The sequence below is a fragment of the Sesamum indicum genome, linkage group LG4 (assembly GCF_000512975.1).
Source record: "Sesamum indicum cultivar Zhongzhi No. 13 linkage group LG4, S_indicum_v1.0, whole genome shotgun sequence".
Classification (NCBI taxonomy): Eukaryota; Viridiplantae; Streptophyta; class Magnoliopsida; order Lamiales; family Pedaliaceae; genus Sesamum; species Sesamum indicum.
The window spans coordinates 11,195,137-11,214,543 of record NC_026148.1 but is presented as its reverse complement, the minus strand read 5'-3'; the positions used below and the strand labels follow the sequence as shown (position 1 = coordinate 11,214,543).

The 19,407-nt window shown below is 31.3% G+C and overlaps 1 protein-coding gene across 2 annotated transcripts; it reads right to left on the bottom strand.

Annotated features, from left to right (window-relative positions):
• On the bottom strand, nucleotides 717-5,344 carry LOC105160635 (hexose carrier protein HEX6). Of its 2 annotated transcripts, XM_011078106.2 has the most exons (4): nucleotides 5,137-5,344; nucleotides 4,401-4,723; nucleotides 1,199-1,998; nucleotides 717-1,082 (listed from the first exon to the last, which is right to left on the bottom strand). In XM_011078106.2, exons 1-4 carry the CDS (start codon nucleotides 5,243-5,245, stop codon nucleotides 1,031-1,033), a joined length of 1,284 nt encoding a protein of 427 aa, XP_011076408.1. In that variant the 5' UTR covers nucleotides 5,246-5,344; the 3' UTR covers nucleotides 717-1,030. The 2 variants fall into 2 exon arrangements, with proteins under 2 accessions (XP_011076408.1, XP_011076407.1); XM_011078105.2 differs by having other exon boundaries at nucleotides 717-1,998; nucleotides 5,137-5,343.

The following is a 19,407-nucleotide window of genomic DNA, read 5'->3' as shown; positions in this document are numbered from 1 at the left end:
TTTCTAGGATAGCATGTTGGTCCTGTATATATATATATATATATATTTTATATATTTTAGCGATCTCAGTCCTTTTTTGACGGAGTTCACCCTCCCTCTCCAGATATATAAGTAAATACATGTGCCCAACTTTTTCCTTTATTGCCCAACTTTTTCAAAATAGTATATTGGTCTGTATTTTTTATATTTTTCCTGATTTTATCCATTTTTTTGTCAGAGTTTACTCTTCCTATCGATGAAGTGAGCTCCAGTGGATAAAAGGACTGAAACTGCAAAACTTTAAAAGATGCAAAATCAAAATGCCACCCTTAAAAGTTAAACAATAAAAATTCCAAATAATCTATATTATCAAAATACATTTAATCCATTATTTTCTTTTAAAAAATTAAAAGCTCCGATGTTAGGGGGGTTTGGCAGAACTCCTACCTGTTTATTAAAATCCAATGGGCTCGCCTGTACTGATAGAGGGCGCTTAACCGCAGATATACGAATCAGTTCCAATGCCATTTTAAGAGTGAAAGTGCCAGACTGATCCCTTTTCCAGCATGCTCGATCAGCCGATAGTGCATCAACCGGGATTGCAATAACTGGGCATTTAATCCATTATTGTTACATCATTACTTTTATTTTTAACTTAAGTAGCGAAAACTAGTCTCAGGACGTCTGAAAGGAGCGATTGTAATAAGTTGTGTAAACCGATGGTATACAAAAAATAATTTCGAAAATCGATCATCTAACACATTTCTCATTTCCAATAGCAACAGATATACAGACATTGGAGTTGAAAGAGCTTGAGGAAAGGACATATCCTTCCAGAGATTGAACGCAACACACTCGATTCAAATATTAAATTAAGAAAGAATAAAGGTGACGATCGCTCAGATTTTATTCCCTCTTATGAATATGAAACTACAAAGCTGATCAAGGCCCTTCAGTCTTATTCCCTTCATATTCAGCACCATCATCAACAAATTTCTTCCAGAACCAATGCTCCCTCCAGATTTTCTCCATTTTCTCAATCGGCACATCCTTAGTCTCCGGCAGGAAGGCATAGACGAAAGCTGTCATCACCGCCACCCATGCTGCAAAGAAGAAGAAAATCGAAGCCTTGAAACAGCAAAGCATTGATAGGAAGGTCTGGGCAAAAACGAACGTAATGAGAAAACTTGTCGCCACGTTTATACTTTGTGCAGCTGACCTTATTTCTAGAGGAAAAATTTCACTGGTAACCAACCATCCCAACGGACCCCATGACAGTCCAAAACCAGCTGAATATATGCACATCATGATCAGAACTAGAACGCCGTACCCTTTGCTCAATTCACCTTGATCCCCTAGTTTTGCTGCCATTACCCCTCCAATCATCATTTGTGGGACGAACATTAGAATCCCGCCTATATGGAACAAAGCCTTTCTGCCTTGCTTGTCGACTATCAAGGCTGACAAGAGGGTCATCGCCGTCCCTGCTAATCCAAGAACCACGGACGACATAAGAGAAGCACTTACTCCAGAACCAGTTGTTAGAAACAGTATCGGAGCATAGAATGATATCACACTGATGCCCGTCACTTGTTGAAAGAATGGGATCGCTATGGACATCACTAGTTGAGGCCTATATTTTCTCTGAAGAATTTTCTTGAACGGGTGTTTAATGTTTTTAGAAGCATTGCTTGCTGTTATTAGATCGTCGAATTCTGCTTCCACATCATTGGTGCCTCGGATTTTCTGCAGCATTCTCTTGGCATTTTCCTGATCGCCTTGTTGAACAAGAGAGTTGGGTGTTTCAGGAAGGAATGGCGCCCAGACGGTGAGAATGAAGGCGGGAGCGGCAACCAATGCTAGGGAAAGTCGCCATCCCCAGCCACCACTAATGTTCACAGTGCCGTAGTTGACGAGGGAGGATAAGAGACCTCCAAAGCCGATGCATAATTGGAAACCGAAGTTGAAAGCTCCTCTGTATTTGGGGGGCGCCATTTCTGAGAGATACAAGGGTACTGACTGCAAGAAGTTATGTTTAAACTTAGGCATAGGTTATGGAAATTATTCAAACCAAGATAACTACTTCTTACATATTCATGAGAATTTTTTTTTGTAGGTGATTAAAGGGGTGTTTGTAATAGTTTGATGAAAATAAATTGAAAACAAAGTTATGAGTTAAGCGCTAAAGAATGTTGAAAGTATTTGGAAATAAAATTAAAAAGCTTGAGCGTTTGAGAAAATATTTTTTTCAAATTAAGCTATAAAAATCAATAAAAAAGGTGCTTTATAATTTTTTGTTAAATCAGCTTATATTAACTAGTTCGAAAGTAGAAGTTGTAAATAAAAATATTCTTTTTAATTTACTTTTCGAGTTAAACGTATTTTTGGCCCCATAACTTAGGTCATTTATCGTTTCTATCCTTTAACGTTATACTGTACCATTTTGGACCTATATATATTTACTTAATTATTTTATTTTTAATTCTTTTTTTCTTTGTAATTCACCTCCATCAACAAGAAAAGTGAAGTTAGGTGAAAAAATTATTGAAATTTGCGAAAATTTAAAAGATGCAAGACCAAAATGCTACCCTAAAAAGTTAAAAGAACGAAATACTGGCAAAATGGGCGAATAAGAACAACTCCAATTTTCCGAAATCACATGAGATATACATGCATTTTCCGACGAGAAGAGTGAACTCCACAGAGAAAAAAAAAAAAAAAGGACCGAAATTGCAAAAACTAAAAAGATATAAAACCAAAATGTTACTCTAAAAAGTTAAAAGACGAAAATCTCAAATAACTTAAGTTACGAACAAAAAATACATTAAAACCTTACTTTTCACTGATGAACCGAAGTATCTTATCTTAAAACAGCTGCAACCTAACAAACTTTTGATATTAAATGAGGGACGGACAACCCATTGTCCATCTATAGACAAGAAATGTTTTATGTACGTAGTAATACTCCATCCGGCCCATAATTATGAAGAATATTCCCAACTGGGAGCACTTTCAGTTTTATATATGGTTTAGTGCATGGATAGTGATACTGAGACTTTAATGATTAATCAAATGCACTACATTTTTATGTTTAGTATAAAAAATTATACCAAAGTATTTACTAATTATAAAGTATTTATGACAAAGACATTTTTAATAATTTTATTAATAATTTATGGTGGAATACCAATATAACAATATCGAAAGACTATTATTTAATGTGAAAGATCCAACAATTGATGGTACGATACTCTTTCATGCTTTGCATTTACTTTTTATACAAGCAAATAGGGAAAAAGTCGGATTGGATTTTTTATTCAAAATTATATTTCATCTTTATTTGATGTCACATATAATACTTACATTGTGTATAAAAAATTACATTATTTATTTTATTTAAAGAAGAATTTTATTCATGTACATAATTTTTTTTATACAAGCAAATAGGGAAAAAGTCGGATTGGATTTTTTATTCAAAATTATATTTCATCTTTATTTGATGTCACATATAATACTTACATTGTGTATAAAAAATTACATTATTTATTTTATTTAAAGAAGAATTTTATTCATGTATTGTACATAATTTTTTCTTCATTTAAATGAAATTTACTTTTCACTAAAAAAAATTATACACCTGCTATATATATATATATATTAAATAAAATAAAAGATATAATATAATTTAAAATAGTAAATATAGATACACATCAGTAGAATTTTGAGAATATCGTTTTGTTTGAAATAATAATAATAATAATAATAATAAGTGTATATTGTCATGATCATTCATAGAAAACTAAGGTATCCCAATGAAAATAGGTAAGTGATTTGAAACTACAATCTATTTTGGGTTCCTACTGACAGGGTGTTTGGTTGAGCATATAAGCTTTTTATAATATTTATAAAATATCGAAGAGCTTATAAGCTCTTGAAAATAGTTTTAAATTTATTTTAAAGAATTTATAAAATCTTAAAATTCTATATATATTTTGGATCTTAAAAGCTCTTTAGGAAAAAAATAATTTCACTCGGTTCTTTTAAAAACATCTTATAAGTGCTTTAATTTTAATATCCAATAGACAAAAATATATTTATAGTTTTGTTAGTATTTTACTTTTACCCTTCATATAATAGACGTTTTTCACTGTCTATTTATAAATTCTAATAGTTCTATGGCTTTTTCGATTATTACTACAACACGAAGAGCTTATTATGACAAACACGCTAACGTCTTATAAGCTCTCATATTTTATTTGTCCAAACATTTTCAAGAGTTTATTTTTAAAATAAGATTAAATATTTTTAAACTTTTAAAATATTTTATAAAAAATTTCAAATAAATTTAACTAAACACCCTATAAATCGAGAATCAAAATTCTCAATAGTTTCGGTATAAGCATATGAACGCTTAAGCTTACTTGATTGGTAAAACCAAACCCCACTCCGAGCAGGAGACGACCAAATATTAGCATGTAGATATTGTTCGCTGCGCCTCCAAGGGCAGAACCAGCAATAAATGCAAGCCCGCCGATGAGGATCGACGCCCTGCGTCCCAAGGCCCTAGTCGCCGACGAAGCAAAGAAAGTAGCAAGAAGTCCAGATAGCAATACCGACGAGGTGAAAGATGTTAGCAATTGGCTGTCGAATTTGCAGTAGTTGCTTACCACTCTTTTTTCGTTCATCTGTCTGTATATCGCAGGAAAGAATTTCTCCAAAAATGGTCCCATTGAGGCCACTCCACCTTCACAAAAACCATATGCATGCATGGGTGAGAGATAAACGCGTGTAATCAAGAAGATACGGTACCTAAGTAAGTCGATTGACGAGCACTACGAACAAAACAAATAAATTATTTTCGACATTATAATTGATCACGATTTAAAAATTATTGTAAATTTATACTATCTACTACAGCAGACAAAATTGAGGTAGAAACTCAGGTATTAGCCACAGTTAATTAACGTGTGTTGTAGTTTCTAGCAGTAACAAAAAACAGCTAATAATTATTACACAGCCTGGTTAATTAGTATCTACAATGGTTTTTCACTTTTGGCTGTGATAATTAACCACGAGAAAATATTATATTTCTTCTAGTGAAACAACACCAACTCTATGTAGCTTACGACTTAGATCAACATCGAAGGAAAAGCGTACCTGCTACTCCAGTACCATAACCGAAGATGAGTCCACCAGTTGCTGCAATAACGGAAGAAAGCAGCACGAACCTTGTGATCTTGCCATTGTAATGCACAGGTTCAGACATTGGTGTCTCCTGGCTAGGTTGCTCAGTAAGTGATATTTGGCTTTCTTTGAAAGAAGAAAGAAGTTAGGATTGTAGGTATGTTGATATGCTGCAGCTGCAGCTAGCAACACTCCTATTTATAGAGCTCAGAATAAGAGCAGTTCAATTTCGATACGACTTTCCACCGCAGACTCAATTGATTAATTGCACTGAAAGCCAGTTTTCCACCAAGTCATGAATAATGTTTGTTATATATATATATATACTAACATAAAAAAGAAAGACACTTTTTACTCGCAAACGGCCGTTTGTAACACCACTACATCAATTCTTTTATTGTGTCGATAGTCCTATTAAATAGTCTTTTTTTATATTTTATTTATTTATGATATATTTTAATATGTAAAAAAACTATTTATTATATACATACAAAAACAACGTGTCTCGACCAACAATTTCAATAAATGTGATCATTGACAAGGAAAATATTACAGAGGAATATTTGGTATGGATGAACTAGTGTTGGATGAAAATAGTCTGAATGGGATAGGGTATTTGAGTGCTGATTAAGTGTGACATTCGCAGCTCACAAAGCAAACACGTACTAAACGTGATGTGGGTAAGCATAGATACTTGATGAGTTTTCCTCATTCCAAACACTTCCTTTTTTACATGTGCGTTTCGGGGCAGTTTCGTTTACTTATACTGGACAAGTGGTTGGGGAGTGGTTATAACCGCCAAATTACACTTTTAATTCTATAGAAAGAGTTGATAATTTTAGTTTTTTATTTTACAAAATTTTTAAAATAATTTTAGAATTAAGAAAACTCAATATATTTAGTCTTACATTTTATAAAATGATTCCAAAATTATAAAAATCGGCATATTTAATCACATATCCAAGTTTCTATAACAAAATATAAAGCTAGGACATATGCAATGTGTGTATCCATTAGTTGTATGAGCAGCTAAGCTAACGGACACATTTTCTTGCCTTCTAATTTTTTTTATAAAAATTTTGATATGTTACTAAATGTATTGAGTTTTCTAAATTTTGAAATCAATTTAAAAATCACATAAAGCAGGGAACAAAACATGTTGAGTTTTTAAAATTTTAGGACTATTTTATAAATTCCGTATAGTAGAGGACTTAAAGTTTAGACCCATATCCTATGAGACGACTATAAGTGTGATTTTTCCGTTTGTAGCTCATATCTCTTTTGGGATACGAGTTTAGATATATTTTGCGGAGGGGCTATTTTTTTCCAACCATAGCGTATTGAATTTTTTATTTTAAATCATGATAATTTAATATAGGCACCACATATATAAATCTTTTTCTAAATAAAATAAATGACATAGTTTTATTATATGTGTCAAATATATATTAATTCATGTACAGGATCGTATTTTCTTAGTTCATTTTATTGGTATTTTGTTCAATCTATCATATCAAAATAAATTATAATTGTAATAGGGTAAATTACAACGATTTTTTCTAAAAGTTTGTTATAATTACAAATATCTCCTCGTTGTTTGAAAAATTACAAATACATTTTTAATGTTTGATGAACTTATGTAATCCTTGGATGGAGTTATGAAATTGTCAACTTTGCCCATCCTATATCTTTTTTTAAAAAGAATTAATAATTTATAAAAAAAAATTGGATGGGGTGGATGAAATTTTTTAAAAATTATTAAAAAATTATCCACTTAGTCCATAAAAAAATAAAAAAAATAGAAATAAAATTATAATTTTTAATCTACAAGGACATTTTGATCAGTTCACTACAAAAAATGGATGAAAACCTAATGGATTGGGTTAATTATTAGACGGCCGTTAAAATCAAGAGAGTATTGGTAATTTTTTAATCAATAAGGGAGTATTTATAATTATGCCAAACCAAGCACAATTAGTGACAAAAACTAAGCAGCAATATTAAAATTGTTGGAAAATTGTAATTTTAGTTATTAAATGGAGCAGCCAACGAGCAGGTGGCAAAAGTGAGTTTTTTTGCCTCCAATATAGGCTTTCCGTCAATTTTAACCACCTAACTAACGGCAAGGACTAAAAATGTTAAAAGATAATAAGTTTGAGGAGTAAAATTGTTAAGGGCGATAGTATGAGAACCAAAAGTGAATAAGTGGTCAAGTATGAGGACCAAAATGGTATAAATTGATTTTCACAATTTAGTCCCGTAACTTTAATATTATAGCAATCATTTCCTGACCAATTTAACCGAAAATTGCATGTAACTTGCATATGACCCAATTAAGTTGTAATTTTAGTCCTATAAATCAATTTCGTGTAGTACAAAAAATCCAACACTTACAGAACTAAAATTGCAACCTCTCCTAAGTGACAAAACAAAAATATTAAAGTTACTGGACTAAATTTTAAAAACTAATTCGTGCATACCAATAATGCCAACTCTGATAAGCTACAAGACTAAAATTGTATTCCCCCTCCCCCCCCACCACCCTAAAATTGCTTGTAATTGTGTTGTAATGATTAGTATAAAAGTTGTCGCTAACAAAATTCGTCATCAAAGATAATTAATTAGTGATATATTTATTGTGATAATATCATTAATATAATATATTTATATCTGTTGTTACTATTATATTTATTTTGTACAAGTATCCTCAATTATTTATATTCACAAAACTTTATGTATATTTTAGTCACTAATAATTATATTCAGACAAAATTAAAATTATTATCATTTAATATTTTATAACAAATAATATTTGTGTGATGTAGTGCAAGCTTACGGTGCATTATAAGTTCTCATTTATGTAAAGTATACCCAAACCAAAGTATGTGGTTAATTACCTGCCTGTAATTTTGTGCCTTAAATTGCTTTTCTCACACTGAAGTGGGACGGTTTGGACTTCAGTAGGACTATAAAATATTAGTAATTTTTGACATACTCGTATATTTGTACAAATTTTATAAAATATTATTTAAAATAAAATATTTATTATTAATAAATTATATACAAAAGAATAAATTAATATTGCATCAAAAGATGATGAGGGAGTGGAACATTAGATAAATAAATAAATAATTTATAAAAATAAAAAAGATCAAGGAGATACCAAAAAGGTGCTCTCCCTTAATATATAGTATAGATAGCTAATATAATGACAAAATAATAAATGATAATTTTAATATTTTTTATCTTAACTATATAATTATTAGTGACAAAAACTGTGTATAAAGTTGTCACTATAGTTTATTAGCAATATACATATGTTATCCTTAGGTTGTCGCTATTGTATGTCAATAATTGTTTTTAGTCACAACTTTATCCACTTTTAAAAAATTATAATCACTATGAAAACTACGAAATTTGTAATTGTGATAAAAAGAAAAATATTGTCTGTAAATATATATAATAAGGGTGAATAGCAATTTGTCCCCCTATGATATTGAAAATGAGCACATTGCCCCCTTATGAAAAAGTATAGCAATTTAGCTTCATATACTTCTTAAAAATGAAGCAATTTACCTCCTTAGATAGGGAGGTAAATCACTTCATTTTAAAAATCATAGGGAGGTAAATTGTTGTATTTTAAAAAATATAGGGAGGTAAATCGCTATTTCTTTTTTCATAAGAGGGTAATTTGCTCATCTGTGATATCACAAGGGGATGATTCTATTTTTTCCTATATATAAATAGTGACAATTATAGGTTTTCTAATGGAGGGGGGGGGGGGGAATGGGGGGGGGGGGGTGTCTAGCTTTCCATGTTTGGTTGATCATATAGCTAATGATCTAGATAGTTCATGTGAGAAATGATGCAAATATCTGCGTTGGATGGTCCTCATAGTTTGGCAGAGAATTCAATCTCTATGTTTAATATTCACTTTCTAAAATAAAGAAAGGACAGAAGCCAGCCAAGTAAGTCAGTTTACCAACTCTGATAAGTTACATGAATAAAATTATAATTTAATTGGATCATGTGTGAGTCGCATATAATTTTCTGATGAAATTGGCTGAAAAAGTACTAAAATTATTAAAATTTTAAAATTATAAAAAATTCAATTCGTGCAAATTCAAAACTATTACCCCACTAAATTACAAGGTTAAAATTATATATTTTTTTTCCTTAAAGTTTATTAAATCATCAGAAGTAGTATACTCAGTCTTATCACGATGCTCCCTCCCACAGATTAATCCACTCCCGGTCTGTCTCCCTACGCACAGAACCAGCATCCCCTCTTCTTTGTTTCCAATCTCAAAATGTGCTGTCCTTTTTTGGTCACAATCAGTTCATGATTCTCATTCCTATGTGCTTTTCTTTTTTCCTCTACGTCGTTCCAAGAGTTGGTGGAATAATCTATCAGCATCTGCTCAATTAGTAAGAACGAACCATTTTCAATCAAATGATTGTATGTTTGATTAATTTTTTCTGTCGAGTGAAGACTATATTGGTAGATAACTTCTAAATACCATGCAAGCAACTTACGATTTTGAGGGCATGTTTTGACCTGTGATGGTGATTGTAGCAGACTAAAAAAGATAAAATAAATAATAATCCACTTATGAATCAGCTAATTTCTTTCCTCTCTTTTTTTTCCAGTCGCTGCACACAAGAAAAACGCGCCCCCTTGTTCGCTTTGGTTGTTATTATATTTTACATTTTAATATAATTATTCTCGGATTTCATACATTTATTTTTACCTAATATTTAAAGTTTTTGCTTCTAAATTTTAATTAATTATAATTTTAACTGTAGACTTATTTATACTGATGAAGATAATGATTTTTGCACTTACCTCAGGTTTAAAGAATATAAATAACCTGAACTTATTTCTGCTATGCTAATTTTTATCATAAGCACAATTCTTTTTTTAAAATAAAATTGGTAAAATTCACCATTAATAACATTAATGATAAAATTCAGAAGTAGGACAATGTTTTTCTTGAAGGAAAGCAGTAATGCTTGAAGTAATATGTGATGCTCACAAGTTTTAATCTTATTGTGTGCAATTCTAAAATATTTTGAGAGGCAGATAAAGATGAAATGCAAATAGAAAAGCTGCGGTCACATATAGCAACTACTGGAACACTTGATTTGACAATAAAGTTGTCCGCGGAAAGCTAGTCTTTAAATTAAACCTCTTTCCTAAAGTAACAAAAGTAAAACAACAAATAACAAAATTGACATAATTTGACTGTTTTTTAAGAAAAATAAAAATCATGCATATGCAATAAGTATTCCAACGCCAAAAAAACGTGTTTTTTAATGATGTCGATACATTCTATACGTTTTACCTATATACAAGAGAAAATTGTAATTTTGATTCCACAACTATATAGTAGATGTCAATTTTAATCGTGTTTCAGTTATGTCCTAAACCCACATACTTTTGGGGCTCAAGGGCCTAGGACTAGGAATTGAGTAAGACACCCCCCCCCCCCGCCCGGCTCTAGCTGCAGTTCCCTTCCTGCCTGCCAACTAGGCAAGCAGTTGCTCGCCTTGCTTTCAGGGTTTTTGCTTAAGCAAACAAAGCCACTCATTTATGATTTTTGTTGTTGGTTGAAGCTCAATTCAATTTGACTATTAAATCCTATATTTTTTTAAGAAGAATATTGGTCAAGTGAACCGCAAATTGCAACCTGATGAACTTTATCCTTAATATGCCGAATATCAGCACTAGCTTCGGGCAAGCATGGCATAAAAGTATTCATGGAACTAATAAGCTTGGGAATATTTTCTTGTCTAACTTTCTCTTTGTTAAAACCCTGGGAAGAATATCCTACACTATACTTTGTTAAGAAAGTAGAATCCAGCATTCATCTTTCATAAACAATTAGTAGAAAAGGCATGCTCTCAACTCTCATCATGTCCACCCAAAATTTCAAAAAGAAAACAAGTCATCATATATATATATATATATATTTAATTGTAAAGATGTTTTTGGGAAAGAAAAAGTATTGGTTAATATATATGCGTCATTATAATATATAGCACGGCAAAAGATGAAGTTTTAAATATTACAAATATTTTAAAAGAAGAGATGAAGAGTTAAAAAAGCTGCCACAACAGTTTGTGAAGTCGATAGCGATAGTTACTATCGTTTTATTTTTTATTTTTAGCACGACGGATAGTTTCTTTGAATGAAAACTACAGTTACATGCCTGCATAATAATAATGGTTTTTTGTCCGAGAAACATGTTAGCTTTTCCATTTAAGTAATAGTATATATAAGCTAATTGAAAAATATATTTGATAAGATAAAAAATAATTTATATTTCATATGCACTTGTTTTCTATTTCTTGGCAACGCATGAAAATAATTAGTTTGTTATGTAATCTAATTTTTATTGCAAACTTTTATATGAAAATGCTTGAATTTTGTAAAACAATTTGATATAAGTATACTCTGCAAAGCATCAATATACCGCGAATTCTACAAGTTTTGTTATATAAATACGATTTTATGTCAAAGTTCCCAAATTATCCGAAACCATACCGAACTATTCTTATTTCAAAATCTATTAATATGTTACAAGAACAAGGGAAAAATGTGATTTTAGTCCTGTAATTTAATGGGATGGTAGTTTTTGGTACTGCATAAATTGATTTTCATAATTTAGTCTTGTAACTTTAAATTTTTGGCAATTTTCTTCGTTTTCCGTCTAAATTGACCAGAAAACTGCATATTACTTACGCATGATCCAATTAAACTGTAATTTTTGGTGTTGACATTTTTAGTCATGTAACTTAGAGGAGTTGGCAATTTAATTTGGTCCTGTACGAATTGATTTATTGAACTAAGGTACCAATTTTTAATTGGGTCATGTGCAAGTCACATATAATTTTTTGGTCAATTATCAGCCGAAAAAGGACTAAATGCCAAAATTATCATATTATAGGACTAAATTCTAAAAATCAATTAGTACAAAATAAAAAATATCACTCCCAAGTTATTGAACTTAAATTGTAATTTTCCTCAAGAACTGTGAACGAAGTAAATATAGTAAAAGAAGGGATAAATGCATTTTTTTGTCCTCAAATATAGTCACTAATGCAATTTTGGCCATCAAATAATTTAAGGTTGTAATTTTGATCCTCAAACTTTAACTTTTTTGGCACTTTTGGTCATTCCTTTAACTTTTCCGTTAAACTTAACGGATTTTATTTAGAGTGCAAAAAATTTGCTATTTTACTCCCATTTTGTGGTGTTTTTCAAGTTGTAATTCAATGCATTCATTTTTTCTACTTTTCTTCAAACTTCAAAAGTGAATAAACCAAAAGGAATAAATTTAAACAATAATTTTCTAAACAATCTTAACAAAAAATAGTCAATATATAATATGAAAATTGTCAATAAATTTTAGAAAATTTGTTGCATATTTTTTTTTATTTATCCTTTTTGAAGTTTGAAGAAAAATAAGAAAAATGAATGCATTGGATTACAACTTGAAAAACACCGCAAAATGAGAGGAAAAAATAATTTTTTCCACTTTGAATGAAATTTTCATTAAGTTTAACGAAAAAGTTCATGGAATGACCAAAAGTGCCAAAAGAATTAAAATTTGAGGATCTAAATTGCAACCTTAAATTGTTTTGGAACCAAAATCGCACTAATAGCTATATTTGACAACAAAAAATGCATTTATCCCATAAAAAAAAGAAAAAGAAAGAAAGAAAGTGATTTGCTGCATACTATCCTTAATTTATGTACAAAAGAACCTACTGACATACAGTAGAACCTCTATAAATTATACTTTATAAATTAATAAACTCTCTAAAACAATAAAATCTTTCGGTCCCGACTTGGGCCTTTGTAAAAAATCATCAAATTCGATAAGATAATAAGATAATAATTTTTCAAAAAATTCCTTTATAAATATTAGGTCCCATTAAAACTCTAAATTAATAATTCATAAATATTACAATTATAAATATTATGGTAATTTACTAAAATATGAAGTTTGTAATGCTTTACGCATTTGATCATTCATTGATGATTTTGCGATGCCTTTTAGAAGAAAAGACATGGTTAGGTGTCATGAATTATTTTATTTTCATATTGAGATTTATATAGTATACTTTTCATCATCATGTATGAATATATTTAATTGGCTATAATAGTTATTTAAGTGCAACGAATTAATATAAACATGTATATTTAAGTAATTCCAATGAATTAATACATGCGTCTATGAATATAATAGTTAATTGTATACAATATGAATATATTTAATTAGTTACAAAGAATTGATTGATGCATGAATATAATCAATGAAACATATATGAATTCATTTATTTTCAATACATATGTACTAAATTTGTTAAATTTAAAAAGTCTCTCTTTTAATTAATAAAATATTAATTTATCGATAAATTAATATCTCTCTAAATTAATAAAAATTCATGGTCCCAAGATTATTAATTTATAGAGGTTTTACTGTAGTTGTATTAATTATAACAATGTGTCCTAACATCATGATAATGAACTCTTCTTTTTCTTTTTTGTTTATCAATTTTCTGATGCTGCACTCATGGAAATTTAATTAGATTTACAGCATATCTACTTTTACTTTACAAATATGACCGTAGAAAACAGATAAATTCTCCCTCCGTCATTATTGTTTTGTGCTTTATGTATTGAGTGTCTGATGTTTTTTTACAAAGTATGCGTCCAAAAAATATATTACCTAATACTTTAACGACAGCCGTGGTGCAATTTAAAGGCATCAAATAAACTATTTTAACAAGTAATATAAATGGTATCTGAAAGCAAACAAAAGAGAATTTCTGCATTGAGCGCAACAATTTGGAAAAAAGTGCAAAAGCGCCAAGGTATTGTTAAAGAACGAGATAATTAAATTTTTATTTTTTGAGATTTGGTGTAATTACACGTAAACCTTCTGTGATTTGAGAAATTACATCTAATATCCATGAGGTTTGCTTCCATCTAACAAGTACGCTTTTTGTTAGTCAAAATCCATCGAATTTGCTGATGTTAACAAAAAATTTTGAAAAAAGAATCTATGTTTACCTTCGATTGACTTATTACTGATTTATTGCACATTACATAAATATTTTTATTATCAAATTACCCTCATACGTCTTCACGCATTAATGTATGTGAGGAGGTATATATATTTTCACCGTTATAAGGACATTTTGACCTGAAATAAATCAGTAATAAATTAATCGAGTGTATATAACAATTTTCATTCAGCTTTTTGTTAATATCACCAAATTTGATGAATTTTGACAACGATAGTTCTTATTTGTAAGACGAAAGCAAATCTCAAAAATGTTTGATATAATTTTTCAAACCGCATAAGGTTACATGTAATTACACCAAATCTATAAAAGGGGAGTGTAATTATCCCTTAAAGAAACTAAAGAGCCAAAATTGCATTAATTATTAGCTAGCACTGATCAATATTAAACAGTTTGAAAAGCTTGAACAAGTTGCTTAATCAGTCTTTAAGATAAAATCATCCCCTTTAATGGTTTCCCAGTCACGTTTTCGTCAACAAATGGAAAAAAGCAACTTATATTAATCAAAGTGAAGTAGAAAGTAATGATTCAGTTGGTATTTTGAGTGATTCAAAAATATTTAGGACGGAATCTTGGACTGATCATAAAACAACTATTATATAAATTTTGGCTACAGAATTGTTAAAATAAGTATTATATAAACTTTGGATATCTTTTGGGATTAATTGTTCATCATTGAATTTCATGATGCACTCTATTGATTCGAAAGTAAATCTCGTGTCTAACGGACCTCTAAGTTAGGGCATGACCATTTATAAAGATGTAAATTATTATTATGCATCTAATACATTTTTTTTTAATAAAGTAAAAGTTTCTGAAAATGTATAGTGTTATCAAAATTATAATTTATCAAATTTTATATGACAAAGAAACTACGCACCTTTATTGAGAATTGAAAATGTATTTATTAATGCAGATACATTCAAAATAAACCAGCAATTTATAAAAATATTTGACCCCAAATTAATTTAATCGAGAATAAGAAAGTCGATAGACCCGACTAACATTTGAGTTTGCACAAATTTAAGCAAGAAATATAATGTTGTAAAATTTCATAACTGGCTTTGGCAACCAATTTGAAAAGTTTTCCCCCCAAGTTACAAACAAATGTTTTCGTTAGTAAAATTTTTAGCAAAACAAGAAAACATAAAAGTTGATGTTAAAATTAGCGACGAGTTAATTACTAAGTAAATATTTTTCTTGTTAAAATTTATTTATAATGTAAATTAGCAACAGATTCCACTATTTTGCGTGGAATTTGTGTTGTTGCTAATAACATTATTTTTTTGCAGCATTTGACTCCACTAAATCCTATACTATGGATAAAATTGTCTGAGATACTGGTTGGAATATTTCAACGATATTAACAAATAAAATGAAAATTATATACACCAGAATAAAACTAAGACGGACAAATAATAATTGCAAACCAAACTTAGTATAATAATTGTAGAAATAATAAAATGAAAAGTGGAACGAGCTTAATGCAATAAATATAAAAGAATCAAATGCAATGTCAGAAGAAAGTTCAGTAATCTTACAAAAATCCAGGCGTTCTGCTTTATTACTTTCATAAAATGAATTGGACAATTACTAAATGAAACCTATTTTTTTTTAATAAATAGTTGAAAATTCGAATTTAAGATCTTTCATTTGGTCTAATTCTTATATTATATTAAATGACCACATCATTTAAAAGTTTAACTTATCAGAAAAGAGAATTATTTGATATCTACATTTAGGCTACTGTCGATTGGAAATTTTTATTTAAAATTTAGATACTTCTCACTCAATTGTGATTTGAATTTGAGGTTGATATATAAAATATGCAAAATGTATTATTTCCTATTTATTCAGATTCTGAATTAAACGTACCTATCACAGCAAGAAAACACATGAAAGTACAAGGATGTAAATTGCTATATTTTTTTTTTTTATAGGGAGTAATGTGCTCATTTTAATATCACATGGAATAAATTGCTATTCACCCCTATAACATGAAATACATGATTATAAGTTTATCCTAATCTTGATCATATTCTGCAAACCAGTGGACAAAATTTTGGATTTTTTTATTGCCTGATTTTATTGCATTTTGTTGAGAAACAAACACTAATGATCGTAAGAATAAAGGAAACAAGGATTTAACGAGGTTCGGCATTGTGCCTACAAAATCATCTCATTGTGCTCCGCTCGCTCTTTCTGCTCTGCTCCAGCATCTGTCGTTTTTCTGGTATATGAGCCATACCTAACAGTTTTGTACACTAATTCTTGACGAGTTGCAATAATTTGCAATAAAAAAAACTTAAACTGCCGCAATGTCATCCAAAGATGATGAAACTACAAAGCCAAATAGGGCCTCTATATCTTAGGTCCCCCTCGTGTTCTTTGCATCACCAACAAATCTCTTCCAGACTGTATCCATCTTTTCAAGCGGCACATCCTTAGTCTCCGGCAGCAGAACATAGACGTAACCCGTCATCACGGCCACCCACAACACAAAAAAGAAGAAAATTCTAAACCTTGAAATAGCACAGCATTGCTAGGAATGTTTGAGCAACAATGAAGGTAAAGAGAAAACTTGTCGTCACATTTATACTCTGTGCAGCTGACCTTATTTCTAATGGAAAATTTTCACTCGTAACAACCATCCTAACGGACCCCATGACAATCCATAACCAGCAATGTATATGGGTTAACAAACTAGTCCACTTTCTTCACAAACATGTTTAACATCTCTTGTCACAAAACCCTCAAATTTAGGATGCGACCCTGTTCTTGCAATTTCTATGCTCCATGTCAATTTTAATCAAACCGAAATACAAGATGAAATATATATATTAAATCCAAATAGAGGATCCGAAGCAATGTTCTTAGGCCCCGTCACAGCATGCTTTTCCTTTCATATCGTTGCTGGTTAGAAATGTAGAACACCGATTAACTGCTAAACTTACGTCTGACTCATTAGTTTTTTGAAAGAGCTCAGCCATAGATTGCTTCAATTGTTTACTGAGGTTGGAACCCATATAATGATATCCCACATTGAAACAGAATGCTCTTAACTAGGGCCCAGAAGGGAATATGAGGAGAATGAGGTAGTCAAGGATACATACTTACCTGGACGGGGTCAATGGGTGATCAATAAGGCCCATGGCCTAGGTTGGCGACCTCCATTGCACTAGGGAGGGGCGCCCGTCTAAGGTCGGCCCAAGTGGTCGAGCCTACGTCATAATTTGTGGTAGTGGGGGCCTGCGTTCGCGCGGCCCCTCCCCAATTTTAGTCTAAACTCTTCTTGTTAAACAATATGTCAGGATAATCCAGAATTTAATTTAATTCAATAAAAGCACTTAAGAGTGAGCTGTGTCCGAAAACAATTGTGACAGGATAGCCAGATCGGGCCAATAGCTTCACTGGGTTTTCAAGGGTTTGGAGAAGGCCCCAACAATGTAGTCCTAAATTCTTCCTTCAAAAGCTTTAGAAAAAATGTAGTGGAAGGTTTAATCTAGCGTTTGTGCGTTCATTTTTGTGCGCTTTGCACCCTTTCCTATCTGCGATATTTTGATGACATGTGTTTTGCGATTCCTACCAACGAATCAGAGGACCTTTTTAGAAGGTGGACCAGCCGAGTAAAAGATGCAATCAGCTTTTTAGCGTCGCTGGGCTAAGGTTTGACTGCTGGTGGAGAGGTCTCCAGCAGGGAATGATTCTAATTATCGATCTTACCTTTACCTTTTTCATGGATTTTGACAAGGGCAAACTCCACTGTCAAAGTGGTTGGTGGACTAACAGTCCCACATCGAAAATTTATCAAACTGCAGTCAGTTGGATTGATATAAGACGAGACAAGATCATGTTTCAAACCCATCTTTGCGCTTGGGGCAATGACGCAGCTAGTGAGGTTCTAACCGAGGCGCGTCTATTGCTGGTTGAAAACTATTTCCAAACCCCCTCTTAGGCCTGGGTTCCCCTCAGGCCTTCGAGAATTTCTGGAAGGGCTCCCTCTAACTCAGGGTAAAGCCCTATAATCTTAGTTACAATCATTTAATTTCCTTCGGTGAAATTGTACTTTTCATTCCTATAGAATAGTTGTGTGAATAACCAAGCTTCCATACCACACTGCATTTCATTTGTCCTTGTTTATTTTTTTCAGTAAAAATTTAGATATGAGACTAAATGTATCAATTTTATTTAATTTTTAGATTATTTTGAAAATTTCGTTGTAGAGCATTAAATGTGTCAAATTTTTTAATTTTGGAATTATTTTAAAAATTATATAAAATCAATGCTGAAGTCCTTATATGAGATTAAAAGAGTAGTTTTGACTTTTCCTACTTCCCAGCAAATTAGTTCCCATATGATAGTATCCAGTCATATGATGAGCGATTTGGCAAACATGATTATTGCTTGTCTCAATTCTTGATGTACATAAACATCTGCAACATTCAAGTGATCAGTTACTCTTTATGACTTGGCTCTTTTACAGCATTGCCTGCGTCTAGACTTTGCCAGGATGCCTTCTGTTGTAAATTCTCAAGATCTTCTTTCCTACGGAAAAGGACTAGTCCAATAACGGTAACGAAAAAAGGGCAGCCTTGCAAACGGAATTCCCTATCTGGCCGACCACATCAAACCCTGTCAAAGCGTCCACCACATAGGCCATGAAGAATCCGATCATTGCAGCTCGCCCTACAAGATAACATGCAGAATTGAAATTTTTCGTCTTCTGATGAACATAATATGGATTGAGTACACTAATCATATTAGACAGGAGGTTTGACCATTTAGCAGCTTGGCTCAGGGAGATGAGAATGAACGATCCACGCCCACCATGGTATGATAGAGCTTCTAAAGAGCACCGGTTCTTCATTGCTTGTTGCAAAGGATCAATGCTATAGCAAAAGGACAAGTAATTAACATTGCAAAGAATAGCACCAGGAGCAAAGAAGAACAATGGCAGCAGGCAAAATGACAGCAAGGTAAGCCTTAATTAATTTGGATCAAGGGATAGATTTGCCGATTTTTCAAATGCTAATGTCCTATATCAAGTTGAATATGAAATCGCGAGGACCAAAACGATATATATCAGATCAAGAAAAGCATGGCTCATCTGTAAGTATGGGTTTGATGGAAACAATAAAAGAAATATCT

Excerpts from the sequence above, each read along its gene's own strand:
- LOC105160635 (XM_011078105.2), bottom strand. The coding sequence starts at position 5,245 with ATGTCTGAACCTGTGCATTACAATGGCAAGATCACAAGGTTCGTGCTG. Across the intron at positions 4,724-5,136 it reads TTATGGTACTGGAGTAGCAG|GTGGAGTGGCCTCAATGGGA; the intron begins GTACGCTTTTCC and ends GTTTTTGTGAAG. Across the intron at positions 1,999-4,400 it reads GGTTTGGTTTTACCAATCAA|TCAGTACCCTTGTATCTCTC; the intron begins GTAAGCTTAAGC and ends AACTTCTTGCAG.